Genomic DNA, 21,689 nt, shown 5'->3' with positions numbered 1-21,689 from the left:
AGGGCCCATCGCGTCTCCCTTGAGGAGAGAGGGTCCCACGAAGAGAGGCCCCGGAGCCGCGTGCCTCCACGTTACACGGGCCTAGGCACGTACGTACGTGTAACTCGGCTCCTCCACCGAGACGATTCTTGTCTTGCCGCGGTGCCTGTGCTAAATTATTGCAGCGGGCCGGGCCGGGTCGGGCCGGGCTTGGTCGAGGCGTCGGTGAGCAGCGCGTGATTATAATCGCTCGTCCACTTTTTTCTCCCGAGAGCCCGTTACCTTAAGTCGTCGGGAGACACACGCCGGGCGCAACAGGTGCGAAGAAACGTAATTTTTCTCCTGCCGGTCGTTTTGTTGTCGAACGTCCGCTGTTGCGAACAGTTAAACCGCTTTTTTCTCGATCGATGAGCAAATCGGAAGAAATTGACAGGTGTAACGGTATCGTGTTGAGACGAGGATGCTTCGCTCCGTTGGCATGCTGCGATGTGAGCGAGTATCGCGTAGAATCATGTTGCTGTGCTCGATCATTGAATTCCCAGCGGCGATAATTAATCAGCCGCGCGAGTAACCAGACAGAGCCGGAGGGGCTTATCGCCGGCAACAATAAACGAGATCTCGCCTCGAGGGTAAAAATGCCGGTGCAATTTGCATGAACGGTAATCGAGGTCAAGTCGCTGTTGCATTCTCGCCGGGGAGCACTGATTATGTAAGTCAATGTTCTTCGATTACCGGTGCCCTTTCCTCCTCGCTCCGGCCTTCGTTCGTTCGTGTCTTTGTCTCGCTCTCGCGAGGCAACCAGAGAGAAAGAGAGAGAAAGAGAGAGAGAGAGAGAGAGAGAGAGAGAGCGGGAGACTGGATCCGAGAGATGTTGAAGAGGGAGAACGAGACGGACGAGAGCGAGAGCAAAGGCATCGCGTTATGAAATCATTCCCGGCGGCCTTGCCTCGCGAAAGTTCATTACCATCAACCGCACACGCTCCGATGAGCAGCTGGCTCCCGGCTTCGCGACGCGTATCGCGTGCACGAAATTCTGCACTGCGAGTCCTCCAAGGTCGCGGTTACCCGGCACCGCAACCACCGGTCGTGGAATCCGCCACCATGAAAAACTTTGATGGGATAATTTTGTTTCTCGTTGAGCCCGATGAAAAGGCTCGTTACCACCGGGGGTCGCGGGATTGCCAACCCTTAACAGCCAAGGGTAGTCACGTGACCTTTGCAAAGTCATCAGGTCGGTAACTGCTGTACCACTTCCGTTCACAGCCTTCAGCCACTGACTTAAGATCCGTCTTGGTCTTGATCCGACGGGTCTGACTAAACTTGTCACATTTTTTCCTGTGTATTATCGATATCATGAATTCTGACCCCAGAAACGTGCTTCAAGTTTTATTTCGCAGAGAATCAAGACAAAATATAGCTCAATTTGTAGCCGGAGATATTTTCTAGCGCGCGCTGCTCTCGATTTCATCCAGAAAACTCATCCAGTGGCAGAAAAATGATTGGATTCCACGGCACGCGCATCGTCAATCTTTGGCCTACTTCTAACGCTTATGTTACCAAATATCCGCATAATCTCGTCAGCTCATGTCCAGCGCACGCTAGATCGAACCTTCCTCTTTCGATCGAGCCCTTTCCCGGCGAAAAATATTCTCATATGAGGACGAAAAGTTGAGGCACGTGAAACCATTTTTCGCCTATTTCTGTCGGTAACCTAGTCACTCTACCTTATCGCGAATCTACGGTTTTAGAAACGACCAGTTTGCAGAGTACCTAGGCGGCTCAGCCTCGCTTATGTTACCAAATATCTGCATAATCTCGTTAGACATCTCCAATGTCTCTATATCGACAGCAACAATTTTTATTCAAGCATATTTTCATTGAAATGAAAAAGAAATGTTTATTTAGCTCCCGTTCGTCGCAATCCATACGAACAATTTTTATTTCGCTTAATGGGTACTGCACGCTGTCTATTTAGGAAAATCAACCAGAAATCGAAAGAAAGATGTTATCCCTTTTAATATATATATATATATATATATATATGTATATATATATATTTTTCATGTTGTACAAATGGTGCAATTTAATCGTACAATACTGAAGTGTTTGGCAGTTTATTAACACTAGATTTACGGGACCCGTCAAAATGACGGATTCTAATATTTTTAATTCACGAACATTGAGATTGCAAACACGGATCCATGAGGAATTATTTAACAAATTGATTTCTCTAGGTACATATTATTTAAAAAAAATAGCTGCAGTTATCTTTATAAGGAAATGTAAAATAGTAATTTTTAGTGCTCCGTAAACCTAGTGTTAAATACAGACAAATTTAATAATGTGAAAGATATGTCGAATAATGCTACAGCAATCTTTGGTGGCGCCTTGCAGTCGCCATTCGAGTGCTAGGGTTTTTACCTTAATAACTTTAATAGCGGACAATAACGCAGCAGCCCTCGTCGGCTGTAAAAGGCGTGCAAACAGCTTGGATGAAGCTCTGCCGGATAACAGTACACGTAATGAAGACTCATTTCGAGCGTCACTACCGAACATTTCACGGGCAATGTCTAACCGTCTTATCTGCCATTGTCAATACACGGTGTCATTCCGAGGCGTGTTCGCGCTACCTATGGGACAACGATTGCGCGAATGATAAACGGTTATCGTCGGGAGCAGCGTAGAAAACTGAACTGCTCGTCGAGGATCGGCAAGTATCGCCGTTCATGGACTACACAGCAGTCAATGTCAGTGTCATTGCTATCGAGGCATGTTACGTGGAGAGAAGAAGTTGACCGACCGGTTCTGGCGTAACGCGCAAACGTATGCGTCTGTGTGTGCGTGTGCGTGTGTCTGCGTGTAGTTGCAACGCCGGCCACTATTTCGAGGACAATCGTAAATTAATTTCTATTTTCAATCGAGTTCATTGCCGCCCGCTCCGGCGCGGCGTTACGGGATACTTTCTAGCGTTGATCAATCAACCGCTGAAGTCACTCTTCAGGATCGAATGACAGCTGGAAATCCTTATCGGGTGGTGAAATGGCGGAGCTTTTATGGCTCTGGTAGAGTGTGGACGCTTCGTGGAAAAGGCGATACGTGTAATGGCAATTTGCATTTAACCGATCTTACATTATCCTGGACATTATAATGCGAAGTTACGAACACTTCGTCATTGGACACAGAATGTTAAATATGCACTTTTTTTTAACATTTTCTAACAACAGTTCGTCTATTTTTTGTCTGTGCCATTTTTTGAAATATCTAATAAGATATATTTGGTTTTCCACGGGTTATTTATCATCATTTTTTTTTTAGATTGTATAATTTATGCATGATCCGTCTTCGCAACACAGTACCATTTTTTTCCAGCTGAACCTGACGCATCAATGAAACACTCTATCATACTCTTACGCATCGATATGACCTAAGTACAGATATATCATCCTGTCATAATCAATAATGGTCTGTTCAGCCAGTTGGCTCGTCGGTGTGTCACTTCATTATAACCGATAAAAACCTATGAAAAAAAAAAGATTATTCACCTGTAGCCATCGTACGATAATTAATGAAACACGCGATGCAGAGCATGATGAATCTACGACTATCTGATCGCAATTAATAGAACATTATCAATCTACGGTTCTACATCCTGCCATGTTCATGAAAAGAAGAAAACGAGAAAAAATCGTTCGAACGAGTGCTCGCTTCTCAATCACATCTCATTACAGAAATGCATTTTAAAACGATGAAAATAGAAACGATAGACAGCCAGAGGTTATTGAACGTGATAAAACATGTTAATGCACCTGCGATCGATATTCCACCGTGAGAACTTGATCGTTCGTGTTCGGAACGATATCCTGACGTTAGAGCACATAAAACGTAAGACTGTACTAAGCTTTACGATCTAATTTACAAACTCAACTTCTATCCGTAACAATAAATCAGGAATACAGAGGACCATAAAGACACTGAAGTGTCCATATATCCTCAAAACAATTATTTCTTAGTAACGATAATATTAATTTAATATAATTTAATATTACAATGAATTTAGTGTTACAATGAAAGCCATACTAAGTTTAAGAAAACTCAATCTTCTGTATACTTCAGTTTTCCACATTTTGTGTTTGTTAGGTTCAGCGTTAGAATTGATAGGTGCTACTGTGTCAGAATAAACGTCCATGTAACTATTGTATCTTGCGGTTAATGAGAATCATTTTTGTTTCGCATAAATAATAATAATATGGTCGGCACAACGATGCATATTCGCGCAGATTTTGCGAGTCGCTGCCGCGAGTTTCGCAGCCGCCTATCTTATCAGGCATTAGGTTACACGCATTTACACTTTCCAGGGGACAAGGATTGCGCGAATGATAACCGGCGCTTTTGTCAGAGGATTCTGCGCGCAGCCTGAGAACCCGAAGAGGTGTTTCTCAGGAAAGGGATGCCGGGATTCCGTGGTTGCGCAACGGCTGCCAGGAATTAACACGATTATTTAAACCGTGTCACGGCGGAGTTGCACCCACGCGTTCCGTTATACCCTTCGTCGGTTGACCGCCGCTGACCTCGCCACCTCTGCAAAGTAGTCTAGAAAGCGAAGAGAAGGACGGCAGGAGGTAAGAGAGGAAAGAACGGGAAGAGGAACACGCGGGTTCTCTCGACGGGTACACAGCACCGGTCGCAACGGGTCCTTTCTGCGGCCTCCCTATCCTACTTCGCCCATTTATCCTCGTTTCCTTCGTTAAACGGATTTTCCCATGCGTTTCGCAAAATAGAATACGGAAAAAGCTTGTTACTATATAATTCCCTCTTCGAGCTACCTTCTATCTTTCAGCGACCGGCCATAAAATATCGTCCTCTAGAACCCTTTTTTAATCCAGCGAACCGCCATTCATTGCAACTACACTGCGAATCTTTAGAAGCTTTCCTCATCATCTTGCTCCCTTGTTTTAACAATTCTATAGCCCTTGACCTCGAAGCTATTTTCACCAAGGACCATCATTAAATCGTATTGGTTACAAGTTAGGATTACAAGTAACCGAAACTTCTTCCTCTTGTTGGGAAATGTTATCGTTGAGAAAAATTCGTCTTTATGCGAAATAAAAACAGTTTGCGTCGATTGCAAGACACAGGAGCGAAATAAAAAATTTTTTCTTCTCTTAATTATGTTATTAAACTGAAGCTGACACACTAATGTGCTTAAATCTTTTTACTGTGACCAGTGCTTTAAATTGTGCGTACCCATTTTCATAATGCATAAAATCCGCAGTCTACTTATAACAGTTACCAATGAGAGAAATTTATCTCGATGATCGAATTGCCCTCGAATTGCCATTGTCGTTTGAGGTCAAATCGGACCAACTTCGAATATGCTGCTTTTTCTGAATCTGTCTGTTTCGTTCGAAGTGGCGATGGGCAATTTTTATATTTCATTCGCCACTTCGATATTTCATATTGGTATTTTCACGCACAATAGAAAGTCCATAAGAAACGATATAAGGACACTTCGATAATGTCGCCTGTTAGAGTGATTCTTGAGCGTGACCGAGGGGAGAACACGACGCTGGAATTTTCCATGTTATTTCAAGGTCTCCACGGTGACGGAGAATAATATAAGGACTCGAATGTCCTGAGGTGGAAAGGAAATAATGTCAGTCCTGTGCACGCATAGGACAATTCATTCTTGAATATTTTATATAACATGTCCGCTGCCAGCGTCACACATTCGAGACGATCACGATTTTCTAGTCAAGGTGAAGTTAATCAAACTAATTTCGTGCTTATCGTTACTTTGAATTACAACTAAACTGCGGATTTCATTTATTTATAGCAAAAACAGGGGGGGGGGGGTGAGATGCAAGATTGAAAATTTTAGAGCAACTTACGAACACTGTTTCCACTGTTTACAAGATATTAAAATTATTAACAGAGGAAACTTTGGACCTCTATCTCTCAGAATCGATGAAAACAATTTTTATTTTACATGATGATCCGCAGTCTAATCATACCGTATATTATTGTAGTTAAAGAGAATTTACGAGAACTTACCAGAGAATTCGTTGCATCTGGTAAATTTTATATTGCAAAAATTTAATTTAGTTCATGCCCGATTTTCAGAGACCTTAAGTCCCTCTTTTAATAAAAACCAGGTAGTTTTTACGAAACAGAAAAATCACAGAAACTTTGTTGCTGGTGATGATAATAGTTTAACGAAGCAGTCATTTTATTTCGAAATCGGGCTCGAGCTTTCGCAATCGTCTAACACCACGGGTTAGTGTGCGCTAGCAGGCTAAAAATTAACATTAACTCGCCAGGTATACAGAATAAATTACTCTTCCGACCGAAGAGAACAATGTCCTCCGATTTTGGCAGTTTCGAGCGTGGGCTCGAGCAGGGTTACGTAAGGGACGGGAGAAAAAAAAAAGGAAAATAAGGCGTTAGGAAAACCAACTAATTATGCCGGAGTGTTTGCACGAGCATGGCGTGCCCGTGTACCCTCGCTAATGGGCCTCGGACCGCTACGTTTACTTTACCGCTCCTTTACACGTCTCGAATTTTAAGCACCGTCCGAATTTGGCGACCACGTGCTTGCCGACGCGACGCAACCAACAACGATCCTCTACAAATTCACAGCCGACGTTAGATCAATCAATTATTACTATAACCAGGGACGATGAACGTCCGCAAACACCGGCCGAGACACTCACAGCCAGCAAATAAACGCTGCACGGCTTGCACTGCCGTTTGATGAGCGAGCAGTGCGGGCGCAACAGCAAAATTAACTCGATTTTAATTACGCCGGATCGGTGAACTGTAATTAATTCCTGGAGAATGAAACGCTGCTATTAGCTTCAGTTTACCGACGATTGAAACGGTTTTCCTACTTTTGGGAGGAGTTTGTTGACGCGCGACAGACGGCGGCGACTGTTTTTCCGCGTTAATGTAGTGAAAAATTATTTAACACTTTGACTGCCGAACTAGAAACCTCAAAAATTCCGTAAAATCACAGTAAGGTATTTAATGAAATCAAAATTGAAAGAATGAAATGTATGATATTGAGTAGTCACCCAACCTTCTTGCATTTTACAGATCCGGTAGAATGAATATATTAACGTAAAGATGCATTTTCAAACCTGCACAAATAATTCCGTCACCCACATTTAAACTGTGAGCTCATCTAAATTCTAATATATTATATAGTCAACGTCCCACAACCAAAATCTATCGTTCACTCATAGGAACTTATTCGATGAATTTTACTGTCACAAAATTGATAATCTGAAGAAACAAGTTCTTGTTGCTTTTATGAAGCGATGTGAAACAGTTACTTTTCAGAGCGATCCCGATATTGTATAAGGTTAGGGAGTAAGGAGCAAAACTGATTACACACTATTTGAAACAGCATAACTTTTTTCAAATTGATCCAAATAACCTTAGTGTTTTTGATCAATGGCAATTTTCTCACTTTTAACCCTTCGCACTCGAAGCTATTTTACCTCCAAAATTTAATATATTTTATGTTGATTTAACAAAAAAATTCTATAAATTTGTTTTCATGCTGTACATACGAAAACGGTGCAATTTACTCGTACGATACCGAAGTGTTTAGTAATTTATGAAAGACAAACAAACTTGATAATGTAAAAAATATTTTTAATAATGATACTACAATTTTTAGTGGCGCCTTACAGTCGCCATTCGAGTCCTAAAGGTTAATCGTGTATAACTCTTAAACGAAGTCACCAATATCGGTGAAATTTTCAATCAAACACATTCTTGAAATTTGCACAATACAGGCTCAGATAAGAAAGCTGAAAAATCCAACTTTTACTATTTCTCTCACGATTCCGAACAATTCAAATTTTTGTCAAAAATTGTTTACACCTCGTCTAATAAACTAATCCTTCTAACTTCTGAAAACCACTGAAGTTATTTGGAGCAATTTCAAAGAAGTTATGCTGTTTCAAATAGTGTGTGATCAGTGTTGCTGCTTACGGTATCTGGCGTCGAATGATGAGTCAAGATGTGTTTTCGAACGGAGACGAGGAATTTTTAGGAGACAGTTGAGATCAAGAGGGAAATTCCGCGAAGCGAGATACCGGGACTTGGATTGGTCCCACTAAGTTATGCGACAGTGTCGGGAAGTGTCGGCGTGGTATCGACAAGGGCCAAGAACACGGCTCGGTTCGAGCGACACTCGAAGATAACGACACTTTGGCCGGCATTAAGGCATAAATATGGAACGTCCCGGTGTGTCAGGTGCGACGACATGGACCGTAAGTGGACAACGGTGAGGTACGCGGTCAGTGACATCCCGATGGGCAGGCCACCTCTTCAGGGCTTACAGGTTTGACCAGAATTCACAGCATCACGTGGATGCAGGCAAGTACAGGGAACCGCTATTCGCGCAGCTGTGTGACGCGGGATTTTTTTCTCTCTCGTCGCCGATCCGTAGTCTTCCGCGAGAATTTCGAAATCTGGTTCTGGAAAGAAATCGATTGTCCGACGACTTTTTTTGCCTTCGACGTGCACGCCTTCCGTGTCTCGATCCGGAATCCTCGACAATTTGAAGAACGGCCGTTGAATTCACGCTCGACACGGATCCGTTTCGAATTTAACGGTTTACGGAGCACTAAAAGCGACTATTTTGCATTACTTCATAAAAACAACAAGAACCTGCTACCCACATTTTTAGCAATATTTTTAAAATAATATATTCCCAAAGAAATAAATTTGCTAAATAATTTCTTACGTGTGCATCCTTAGAATCTTAATAATATTAAATTACAAATATTAGAATCCGTCATTTTGACGGGTCCCGTAAATCTAGTGTTAACGTTCCTCCGGAGTTCACTGGTCTGACCACTGGAGCCTGTTCTACTGATTTCACGGGCGTGCAGACGCGAGGCCACTTTCAGCTTTTGTTCCTCGGTAATTGCTTAATAGAAAGCTTTATTAGACGCCGGAACCCCAGAAACTTGGACGTGCAAGATGAAACGGAGTTTTCCTTCGAGAGATCCTGACAAACTCGTGGAATTTATTCTGCTTGCGAAAATGCAAATACAGCCTTTTTTCCTCGATATTTGTCGCAAATACCTGGCTGATAAATGTCGCGGAACTATCCCCGCGTAAATACAATACGGGTCGGGTACAACGTTCAGCGCGGATCGAAGAATCTCTCCTGCACGATTCTTGACGCTGGCATGACCCGTGTCGTTGACATATATCGAGAAAACACTGTAAATTCAAGTGTCTTCTCGATCGAAATTCGAAAAGAATGTCTAATAAAATGTTAGTCCAGCAACATCGTATTTATGAAATTATACACGTGCAGCTGAAATACTCAGCACGGCGGAAAATGTCTGCACTTGAAATAATATTAGACATTTTTCCACCAAGCTGAGAACACGAAGTGCCCCGGCTGTAACACGTGTACGTTAATCGGCAAGATGGTTCTGTATTATTTGTTGGGTTGGGATGTTGCGATGATTGATTTGACAAAAAGGTGGCGAGGTAACATCAGCGCAGAGCCAAGCAAAATTGCGCTTCCCGCGTTAAACAAATGGACTTTTCCTTTCGCGCAACGGCCTCTTCCGGCTGCAGAAGTTATTCCGATCTCGTTTCACGGTCCCCCGAGTCTTCAGCAACAACGGCCGGGGAATAATTTCGAGCGAATCGTTCCGCGGGCAAGAAACGTTCGTGTCCGATGCTCGCGGTTTTTCTCGAGGTTGTTTCTGCAACGGCGAGGAACAACACCGATCGTCCGTTCTCCGAATGCAAACCGTTTGTCGAACCTCTCGAAGAAAACCGAGTCTCGCTCGAAAGGGAAACTCGCGGCAAGAAGAACCACGAAGAGACTCGCCCCGCGACGTCCGCGAAAGAAAGACAGCCGCGAGAACCCAGAAGAATTCAACCGTGCCCCCGTCGACGTTTATCCGCACCTGTTGTTCGGTGAATTAGCAGCGGCGAATTGACGGCGGTGGGGGACGAAAAAATGGCGCATCCCCGATCGACGCTCATTGCCGATGCAACGTTTTTGCACGTCCACGCTTTTCGAGGTAGCCGGCAGTTCCGCGAACCATTCCGCGACCCGCACGCCGAACGGGATCGATCTCAAATTGGCTCTGATGGATCGCGATCGGGATCCGCTGGATTCGGGAAACGATCACTGAAATCGGTGGCGGACGATTTTTTCGCCAATTGCGAGCCTAACCCTCTCGCGTTATACGCTATTAATTCATTTGATGTACAGTGATTTTTCTGTATATGTCGCCGAGGCCTGGATGATAAAGGTCGCGAAATTATCCCCGCTACCGCGCAGAGTATATACCGTGACGCCGAGGAGTGTGAACATAAGAGTATGTCTCCTGGACGATACATGACGCTGGCAAGACCCGTGTTGTTGACATGCATCGAGAAGGCACTGTATTTGGTTTATTCTGTGGCAATTGTACAGTACACTGCAAGCTTCATTTACACATTCTGATAAGAAAGTAAAGATCTTTATGGAAAAAGTGTTTGCATTGATTGCAGGACACAGGAGCCAAATACAAGATTTTTTCTTCTCTTAATTATCTTATTAAGCTGAAACTGATCTCTTTAAATCTGCTTAATACGACCACTGCTTGCAATTATGCGTACCCGTTTTATCATAAATGCACAAAATCCGCAGTCTAGTAATCATCCTCTCAGAACGTGTCCGATTCCGTTGAATAAATTAATTGAAATCCACAAGACATCCTGTATCTTGACACTAAAAACATTATTACACGACCGAAGAGATGGAACTGACAATGTGAGTGTAACAGGAAGTGTCGTATTCAACAAATAAATTACACTTTTCTTACTCATAATAATTCTCACAAAATTATCGAATTCTGACAATTTCGCATTTTCGTGCCTGGATTCATCAAAAACCGAAAAATGTGTCGGAAATGGAGAAGAACAGCGGACTCGACCTCGTAATGAGAACGTAATGGAGAAATTTGTAAACGGTAATTCCAAAAACCGTCTGTCTCGAATTAATTAACCATTAGCACTCGAATGGCGCCATTAAAAATTGCTGTATCATTATTCAAAATATTTTTGTTAAATTTGTTTGAATTTAATAAATTGATAAACATTTCACTGTTGTACGAGTAAATTGCACCATTTTCGTACGTATAACATGAAAAGAAAAAAAAAATATACAGACATATTTAGAGTAAAGAAAAATATACAGAATATATAGACTATTTAGAAATATTTCGTTTTGGAGTTAAAATAGCTTCGAGTGCAAAGGGTTAATATCGTACCCTGTATCGTACATGTATTTCGCATTAGTTCCACCGATTGGGATTCGCAACGAGCCGCTAATAACGTCATTAAACGCGAATCGGTAGATTTGAACCGGTCGTGGCATGTTAATTGTATTGTACCGTTCCGCAATCGGACCTCCGGTTATCTAGAACTCGAGGATAACTGACGCGGCTCCTGTGGATATTCGGTTACAGGAGCCAGTTTCCGTATGCAGTGATTTACCGGTCGTTTCCCATGAACCTGACCTCGGGGATCCGTGTGACGCAATCGCGATGCAGGTGAAAGTAGCCACAAACCTTTCCGAACGATTTCCGACGCGACTCGTCGCATCGGGCTCACGCGGTGGCGACTAATCGGTGTCGATCGTCGAACGATCGATCGAAACCGACGGGGGATCGGGGATACACGTAATCCGAAACCGGCTCGACGCGAACGGAAGAAGAGGCATCCACCTTGAAGAGCGTGGCTCGTGATGGAGAGGAGACCGCCGTTCTGGAACGAGCCTAGAGCCGTCGAAGAACGAATATGGTGTGCCAGGTCCATGGGAAAGCACCTTGGGCCCCCGGGAGGATGCCAAAGGTGAACATTATGAGGTAAGACTACTATTCCGCTCGGGGAGCAGGAAGGACAAAGATAGGTTCGATGTCCTGACGGGACCTAGGCCAGCTCATTCAGATATCGGTCGAGCCATTGTTCTAACCGGGCTCCAAAAGCAACAGCTATTCTAAAATTTTCTACGATACAAATTATTAATAACGAGTCGATTATTAGTGAAATTGAAATTGAAATTTTTCGTTTGAATTTAATCGATCGCTTGGAGACTTCGATGCCTGCAAAAATCACGTCGTATCTAGTTACCTAAAACTACTAATAAATGTAGGATGTTCCACACATTGAAACTTTTACTCAAATAATCTGTTCTCTTTCTTATGGACGAAAGAGACAATTAATTTGTTCTTTATAACCATTTATGTGGTACTTCTACGCATTTCAAATTCTTTTAGTCATGGACGTACTTCGATATTTTTCCGAGTTATTGAATAGTAATATTGGCGTTCCAGAACAATATTTTTGAACATTAGCAAAGTCGAAATAATATCAATTTAATGTACGTATAAGTTGCAAGTGTTTTCTATAATTGTGTAATTTTGAATACTTCGAAAAACAAGAGTTCTCGACGTTCCATAGATATTAATTCGTCAAAAATTATTAATAACTGAGCGATACAAATTATAATGGTTGCTGCAATGATTGTGTCTATTCTATGTTAACGAACATCATGTACTTCGATATATAAAAGTTTCTCTTAACACTTTGACTGGCAAACTAGGAACCTCAAAAATTCCATAAAATCGAATTAAGTTATTTAGTGAAATAAAAATTGAAAAAATTAGATGTATGATATTGAGTAATCCACGAACTTTCTTGCATTTTACAGATCCTAATCAAATTTGGTAGAATGAATATATTAACACTAGATTTACGAAATCAAAATGACGGATTCTAATATTTTTAAATTGCGAATATTGAGATTGTAAAAGTGCATCCGTGAGCAATTATTTAACAAATTGATTTCTTAGGGTATATGTTATTACAGAAATGGCTACAAACTATGATATATACATTTAAAATAGTCATTTTTAGTGCTCCGCAAACCTAGTGTTAACGTAAAAATTCATTTTAAAACCTGGACAAATAATTCCGTCGCCCACCTATGGGTGACAGGCAGTCAACGTGTTGAAGATCAAATAAATGTTCGTAAAATGGTCGGAACGGTATTTTAGAAGATCAGATGTTCGCGTGCGACTGTATCGGTCCCAGAAGGGCATTGCTCGGATTAGGAATCGAAATCCGGCGAAGGGCAGGCATTGTGATGCCGGCGGGATCACGTAGAATGGTTGTTTTTTTTTCCCGAAGAGAAGCGTACGGAGAATGGGAAGTCTATCCGAGAGGAACGTTCTTCCTCATCGAGACTACTTTTTCATGCTATCTCACGTACACCTGTTCGCTGCCAAATGAGTTACGTTTCGACGCGTTGGGCGTGTTGGATCGTCCGCGAGGCGAGTAACAGGAAAAAGATAAAACCGTCGCGTCGCGGCATGGGAACAGGTTGCTATCCTGAGAAAAGTAACATGGACGGATTCGCTGTGGGGACTCACCAGAATTAGATTGCGATGCCAGTAGAACAGTCAGAAAGAGTATAATCCCGGGTCGATGAGGCCCGGCGCTCAAGGCCGACATGTCGGCACACTTCTTCCGTTTCCTGAAACCAGAAAAATCTGCCGTTAGCCAATTTCACTTAACTGTACCGTGCGAAGTTCGAGACCGAACAAGGCCCGAGACCGCTCTATTTTTGATAGCGATAACGACCGCTAAAAATAACCTCCTCTTCGGACAAACGTTCGCGGCGGAACGAGTTTCGGACGACCAGCTTTGGGCAAATCCGTTTGTCACGCACTATTCTTAGTTCTTCGTCGCTTAAAATGGCACCGGGACTTTCAAACGGTAAGTTCGGCGTCCTTTGAATACGATACTTTTAGCAGAAATAATTGAAACCGAGCGCTGAAGACACGGAATCATATCCTTGAACTGTATCATAAAATATTAGCTTCATTTCTTCTATCAAAAATAGAGCTTCTTAATAATTCAGATCTTTGCGCAAAGTAAAGATTGTATGCGTCCGTTGCAAATCCAGGAGTTTCCGTTTTTGTTTCAATAATTTCTGGAGGTCGGAAGTAATATTCAATTTTTGTAAATTTTCTCTCATTTTTTCTCTTTTCTCTCATCTTAATTGTGCTACGAAACAAAACGGAGAATTAATGTGATCCAAGGATCATTCACAAGGGAAATCTCGGTTGGATCAATGAGAGTAATCGGAATAGAATTCCGAACGGTAGCCGAGGATATTGGTCATCGTTCGATCGCGTTTTCTATTATTACCGTCGCGTCTGTGAACCTGCGAAGTGTAACAAGCCATTGCGCGCCCTCCGCTGAATATTAAGGTAACGTTTATCCTGTCACGTGGCATTCTAGTGTAACAGTCCTGCTGACAGTTGGACGTGCGGCAACTGCGATTTGGCCGCGAGCCAGTCGCATACCTTCGCACTTTGACCGGCGAATTCTCGTGATATTTCTTCGGGGTATGCAGGTCCTCGTGACTGGCGAGCGAGCACGTGTAATTCGGCGTCAAGTGAAATTGTGAAAGTGTTGAAACCCTCTTACACCATGCCCTCCCTTGTACTAAAATTATTACTTGCCGTATTTCCGGTCGATCACACGAGATAACCGATTCCTTTAACCCCTTGCGCTTTATTTTACGGTTTCGGTGATTAGAGCTTTATTGTAATACGCAATTTCCTACAAAAAAGGAGAAAATTTCATGTTGAAATCAATTTTCACGGTTTCGATAAAATTTTATTACAAATTTAATTTACTCATAGATTTCACGTTCAAATAAATTCTCACGATTTCAGTACAATTTTCTGACAAATTTAATTTACTCATAAATTTCACGTTCAAATAAATTCTCACGATTTCAATACAATTTTCTGACAAATTTAATTTACTCATAAATTTCATGTTCAAAGAAATTTCTTACAAATTTAATTTACTCATAAATTTCATATTCAAATAAATTTTCTGACAAATTTAATTTACTCATAAATTTCATGTTCAAATAAATCTTCTGACAAATTTAATTTACTCATACATTTCATATTCAAAGAAATTTCTTACAAATTTAATTTATTCATAAATTTCATATTCAAATAAATTGTCACGATTTCAACACAATTTTCTGACAAATTTAATTTACTCATGAATTTTATATTTAAATATTTTTCTTTTCATTTAAACCCCATAAATTGGCCGTATGGGGGTGACAGGTCCAACGATTTTTGGCCAGGTTTAAAAATTAATCCTTATATCATAAGAGGTTAAACTTCGAAGAAGATTGCGTTAAGATTCTTAGAATGCAAAAAGGGTTCCAGTAGCACTTATTCCAATAAGTTTTATCTTTCCAATTTGACTTAAATTCGGAAACTCTAAGTGCAACTATTCCAATTAAACGCGCAGTTAGCAGAACTTGCTACAGTTTGATGTGCGTCTTTTCGGCGTTTCGAGTAAAAGATTCCTAGTTAAAAACTGCGTTTTCTGCTCGGATTTTCCCAAGGTTTGCTCGCACAGGGCATTCCGGTTTATCGCGATGGCAGCCTGATAAAAAGACAGTTGTAGAAGTTTCTTATCGAGTTCCACGGTCCATTACAGGCCCGAAAAGTTTCTCAGAGTCTGAGCGTAGTGTGCGTGTAATGGATAAGCCGGTCGAATCGGCAGTCAGGAATTCGTGAAAGGGTGAATCGAAGGAAGGAGGAACCCCTGGCTCGGGAAACGAATTACGTATGTTAGAAACGAAGCTTCATAGATCTATCTCGGGGCGGGAGGAGGAGGAGAAGAAGGAGGAGGAGGACAGGAGGAAGGTCGGCGGGTTCCGGGGGAGCAAAAAGAGGAATCGACAGGAAGAGAAGGTGGACTTTGGTGAAGCCGGCGGCATACCAGTCGCGACAGCGGCTTAATACAAAGGGCCACCGAGATAAAAGAGCGTGGGCAGTTTCTCTTCTACCCGTCGACTTCATCTCTCCCCGTGCGTCGTCCGGTGCTTCCTTCCCAGCTGCGTCTCATTGTGATCGAGTGGAAGGAACGCGGCTCGTGACACCTAAGCCGGTCTTTGGCTGCGCGCGTATGTGCGCGCTGCCGCGTGCGTGTGTAGACCAGCGGATCCCTTCGTTCAGGGATCGAACGCCCGTTGTAAACGCCACTTTGCAGATACGCGATCGGTAATGGATTCGCGGCCGGATGAGTCTCCTCCAGTGTTTTCGCTCGGCCGGGAATCGAGAGGATAGAATCTCTCTATCCCGGGCCCTCGAACCCGGCGAAAAACCTACCGTGTCATTGCGTATTCAGGATACGGACCATTGAACCGAGGAATTCGGTGAATGGGTATGAACGCGCATTGACAAGTGCGCACGCCTCGGCTCGGCTCGGCTCGGCTCCGCTCGACCCGCTCAAGTATTCGCCGGCCGAGAGGAACGTATGTACAGCCGCCACTCGACGAACAGCGGAGGCGGCAGAATTCGCGGGATATGAAGGTCAGCCTTCTGGAATTCGATACTCGAGCCAGGATACTTCTTGCTACACTCCTGGACAAAATGATGGCACGTCGTTTCGATCGAAAAAATTATTCGATCGAAAATAGTTCCGTTAACGGTACAGGCAATGATCAAACTCGTCGTATGGGCCGTTTAGTGGGAAAAGTGGTGCAAGTCAATATTTGTACGTCCGATTTAAGGCCACATCGGGTTCAATCGTCATCAACCCCGTGTCTTACAATTTAATTTGGTAAACTATTTTGTGTGATAGAATCGGAAAATTATACACTGATTTAAGGGAGGGTGTGATCATCCACGCGCATTCGCAACATTTTTTGGATCGTTATTAACATTAAATTTACTCAGCACAAAACATGCAAAAGTGAAACTTCTTATGGAAGGGAGAAGATTGGATTTATTTAAACTTTGTACGATTTTCATTACAATATGTGCTTAAATGGAGAAGTTAATTCAGTAATTTACTGTGAAAACGTTTTTATAATTTCAATAATTGTGGAACAGAAAACCAGTCATTTTGACCGTGGAAGGTTTAGTGTTAAAGAGTGTTCTAATGCTTTGTCGGGCTGCTTGAATTTTTTAACCCTTTGCCCTCGAGTGGTGACTCTGAAGCACCACTAGAAACCGTTGTGGCATTATTTCAAAAAATATTACAAAATATTTGTTACATTACAAAATTTGTATTTAATAAATTACTAAACATTTAAATATTATATGTGGAAATCGGATCAGTTTCGTACGAATAAAATGAAAATATTCTAAGACGGAAGGAAAATTTAGTTTTAGAATGAAAATAGCGCCGAGTGCAAAGGGTTAATAATCGTCACCTCGAGATATATTGTTTTATACTTCCTAAAAAATTTGTCTTCTCCCCGCGCAGAAAGCCAGCGAGGTCAACTTTATATACAACCTTATTTAGGCTCCTTCTCCCTCTGGATAGTGACAATTACGACACGGTGTCTTTTGGTATTTTATGTAGTCTTCGAGGAGTCAATAGATAAGTGTCATCGTTTTGTCCAGGAGTGTACCTCGCCGCGATCGGGGATGCTTTTGCTTTCAAGTTAGAAAATGACCGGCACCGAGCCGATCGGAAATGCTTGCAGAAACACGAGGCTGCAAATCTTCGCTGCATCGCTCGAATATTCGAGCTGTGACTTCGAATGCCTGCGATTTTTTGAAGTCGTTCACTTCGGGAGGGTTCGGCGCGCCCGACGGCGATAAATTGCACGGAAGTTGCAAATCTGAATTATTTCGGGTATTTATGACTGCAAGGCGGGGCTCGACTTTGAATTCCTAGTTGCGACGGTTCCGTGTAGTGTAGGGAATAAATTGCACGGAAGCTTGGTGCAAATCTGAATTATCTGGAATATCTGTGTCGGCCGGCTCGACTTCGAATTCCTCTGCGACTTTGTGCATTTCTTTTCGTTAAAACCGCAAAATTGCACGAAGAGACGATACAATAAATAATACAAAATTACGTCCTCTGTTTGGGAAAAACACGAAACTACTTACCGAACAACCCAATAAATATTCAGAAGAGATCCCGGAAGAAACGAGCAACCATACTCGACTCTGACTCGCAGAAGCGCGGATAATCGGCGATCTGCGGCGCGAAATTTCGATTTGACGGTGGACAGCGTTGGCAACCGGTCGGCCCGCAGTATCGGCACGCGAAATCGGTAGTATTAGGTTGCGGGAGAGCCGTATCGAGAGCGTAAGTGAAATTAGTCGCGGTTCGACGAGCCGCGGCCACAACCGGGTCCTGCAACGAACGAAAGTAACGCGACTCGCGACGAATCAGGGTAAATCGTGGCACGGTGGATGCCCGGCGCAGGATCCCGAAGAAAGGGAAACACGGCCGACATGACAGAGAGGGGTGGGGACCAGAATGGAACGGGTTGAAGCGTGACCGATACCCGGTTCGCCTCCGCTAAAAACGACGCTCGCATTCTCATTCACAACGCGTAGTACAGGCGTGTCGTTTTCTGGCTTGTCGTAACGGCGCGTCCGAGCCGGTGTTAACGAACACGCTCGCGCGCGCGCGCGCGTGAGAATGCGATAATAGTAGTGGAATCCGTTCGGTTCCGAGGGGCACAGACAACAGACGATACCCGCCGGCCCTTCTAATTACCCGATTCCAATCGGCAACGAGCCTGACGGTCATCAACCGTCTGTAGATTCGTCGGGGACAATGAAACCGATGCCACTCGCGAGTTTTATTGGTCCGATTTTTTGTCTGTAGGTCATGGCTGCAACGGGGTGCGGCAGACTATAATTCGGGGTCAAAGTAAACCCGAGCTGCACCCTCAAATCATTAAAAAATTAAAAAGATGAGTTTAGTTTGCAGGATGTGCCAAAGAAGCTTTAAGAAAATTATAATTCGCAGTAATCAGGAAGAAACAGAAAATATTGACATTAATCGGTAGTCCAGTAATAGTAACATAAATTATAACTGTTTTTCCTATAGAACTGATCAAAACTGAAGAAACAGTAAATATTAACATTAATCGGTAGTCCACTAATAGTAATATAAATTATAACTGTTTTTCCTATAGAACTGATAAAAACTGAAGAAACAGAATATATTGACATTAATCGGTAGTCCAGTAACAATAACATAAACTGTAACTGATTTTCCTATAGAACTGATCAAACATGTAGAACGTCGTGAAATTGATCGAAGCGTTTAAATGTTTCTGAAAAGCGTTTCCTCCCGTTAATTTGTCGCAGAGTTTTCTTCATTAGTGACAAACTGCTTGCTTCATTAAGATTGGCAGGAATAATTGGAAGATATCGACGAGGTAATTTCTGGCAGGAATACAAATCCGAACCGATTTAACAATCGCGCCGGGAAAATCGTGCGATCGCTTTAATTGCAACACGATCGCAAGCGGAAAGTAATATACGGCTGACCGTCGTAAGTATCACGATTATTAATATTTGTAACGGGCAGAAGTTAAGATAACACCGAAACGCATCGGAATGAAAAAGCGTGTTTATTGTTCGTTATCCGTGTCCATAAATCTTTTCGCGCGGATCGTTTCTCGCGATGTATCCTCGCTAATGCAACACCGTGACGCTACAGACACGGCCGGACATTAAAACCTTTTATGATAAATCAATATTGATACGAATCAGAAACCCGAGACCGGCATTTGCATAAGGTAAATGGCTCGCGAAGCTGACGCCCGTTCACAGCCGGCTGTTCTCGATTGATATCTGCGCATTAACTACCTTATAGACACCTATTTATTGATGTGACACACACACACAACAAAAAGGTGTAATGTATTTCATTAATACCACCTTTGGGTTAGTTTTTAATGATTGGGCCTGATTATGTCGAGCTCAAAACGAATTGAGACGTTGACACGCTTTTTGATCCGTCCGCGTTTCTTTTATAAGCATTGCTTATCTGTAAACTGACTGTTTCCAAATTTAAACTAGATGTATTCGCCTCGGTGTAAAGTGGGTGATCAAATTTTTATCAAAGTTTTAAATAACATAGCCCAGCTATACTAAATTTTTATTACTTTCTAATGAAGTATTCATGTCCGCAAATTGCAAATACCCATCTAGTAGTGCTGTATATTATATTAATCACATGCACTTTAATAATGTGACTAATAATTTTATCGCAAAGAACATTTCTGTCGAACGGAGTGAGTCGAAAAGTGGACCGTTCATTTTTAAAAGCTAGAACAAAGTCTTAATCTAAGCCCAATCCTCGGGTCCGTGATGTGACATAGATCGTGTAGGACTATTTCCTTTTCTAACCGCGCGGCTGACAGTTCGAATTATATCGTGTTTAGTGTCATTTTAATCAGAAAAATGCCAGGAACAAGTCGATGAAAGTCCCATAAAAAAATAATGAAACATAAAGAAGTTTCGTAATTGCATTAGTAGTGGTCCACACCGATATACCCGCAACTCGGTATCGGATTACGCGGCACTCTACACTGCTCGAGGCAGCTCGAGCTTCATGGTCTCTCGCGAGGTATGGTCCCGCATACGGGGTATGGTGGAGGGGATAGGCGAGCTGACTTAGATCGTGTAGGTACGTTCGACTTTACTGTAACTTTGTCCACAGTACAGTAGCTTGAACCAAACTTCATTGGAACGTGTACGATCGAAAGAGTTCAATAAGTAATCCCAATGGACGAGCTTTAACCTAGCAAACTACTGTTTCCATTATTGTTTCTATTACATCGATGAAATAAATTTTATTTCGTAGGATGTCCGAGGGTGTTAATAAACCTAGCTAACAAATGCTCGACGAAGGGCGTGTTATGATCCTCATTATTCCGAGTCTCGTGTGAACTTTTCCGAGTGGCTAACAAGCCGATTACCATTGCGAAATGCATAATAGCCGGTCGGGGCGTTATCGTTTGGATCGCTTAGGGTTTCCCGGGACTACCGGTGCATCGCCAGGTAAATTGGATTCTAACCGGCGGAATTTATTAGCCGATCGGATAAGAGGACAGTTAGAAACCGCAGTTCGAGACAACAGTCCGATAACGATCGTCGAACCTCTCCCATCGGGGATAACAGCTGTTCGCGCGATAATTGCGGCCACATAGAGGAAGAGAGAGAGAGAGAGAGAGAGAGAGAGAGAGAGAGAGAGAGAGAATAGTTTGGCCGAAGAGTAGTGGAAGGTGCACACACACATACACACAGGTAGGTGCACCCACAGGTCCGGTGAAATGGGGTGCCGGTGCCGGAGGTTCCGTTAGAGCCCGGAGGCTGCGTTCGTTCACCATTACCGTGGAACGCGGAATATGATTACCTTCACCTGGGAACAGACTGTGAGCCCGGTATCCCCTCCGGTGTAGGAGAGGAGACCGTGGGCGAAGCTTCCATGTGGATCCGGTGTCCCGATTCGTCGTCGATCCTACGACGATGTTCCACGATTATCTCGGGAAGACCTCGCGGAGAGTGGGACCTTAAGGGGGGAACAGTCGCCTGTGTCAGCGGGCCGTGAGATCGGGACCGTTGCCGGCGCCGATTCTACGTACTATTATCGCGTTTTTAACTATCGAAGCTGCAACATCCATTGGAATCTCCCATACGTTATTATTGACCATTTAACAATGAAATTTTTCCGACGACGAAAATCCTTTGTTGGTGGGAAACCATTCCAGCCATTTTTGGGAGCCGATTGTGCAGGCATTTGAACGCAAGAAAAATTCCCGAAATTACATTCGATTATTCTTCAACGTCCCCTTTACTGTCCAAAAATATCACCTT

At 42.9% G+C, this 21,689-nt stretch overlaps 1 protein-coding gene across 1 annotated transcript in view; it reads right to left on the bottom strand.

The window, feature by feature from the left end:
* LOC143359483 (uncharacterized) overlaps positions 1-21,689 on the bottom strand; it is an 82,189-nt gene that overhangs the window by 18,016 nt on the left and 42,484 nt on the right. The window contains exon 2 of the mRNA XM_076797423.1: positions 13,440-13,543. Coding sequence (XP_076653538.1) covers positions 13,440-13,521 — 82 coding nt within the window. The 5' untranslated portion in view covers positions 13,522-13,543. The remainder of the gene's footprint in view (positions 1-13,439; positions 13,544-21,689) is intronic.

Source organism: Halictus rubicundus, chromosome 12, assembly GCF_050948215.1.
Source record: "Halictus rubicundus isolate RS-2024b chromosome 12, iyHalRubi1_principal, whole genome shotgun sequence".
NCBI classification, from domain to species: domain Eukaryota; kingdom Metazoa; phylum Arthropoda; class Insecta; order Hymenoptera; family Halictidae; genus Halictus; species Halictus rubicundus.
This window is presented reverse-complemented; position numbering and strand designations above follow the sequence as displayed.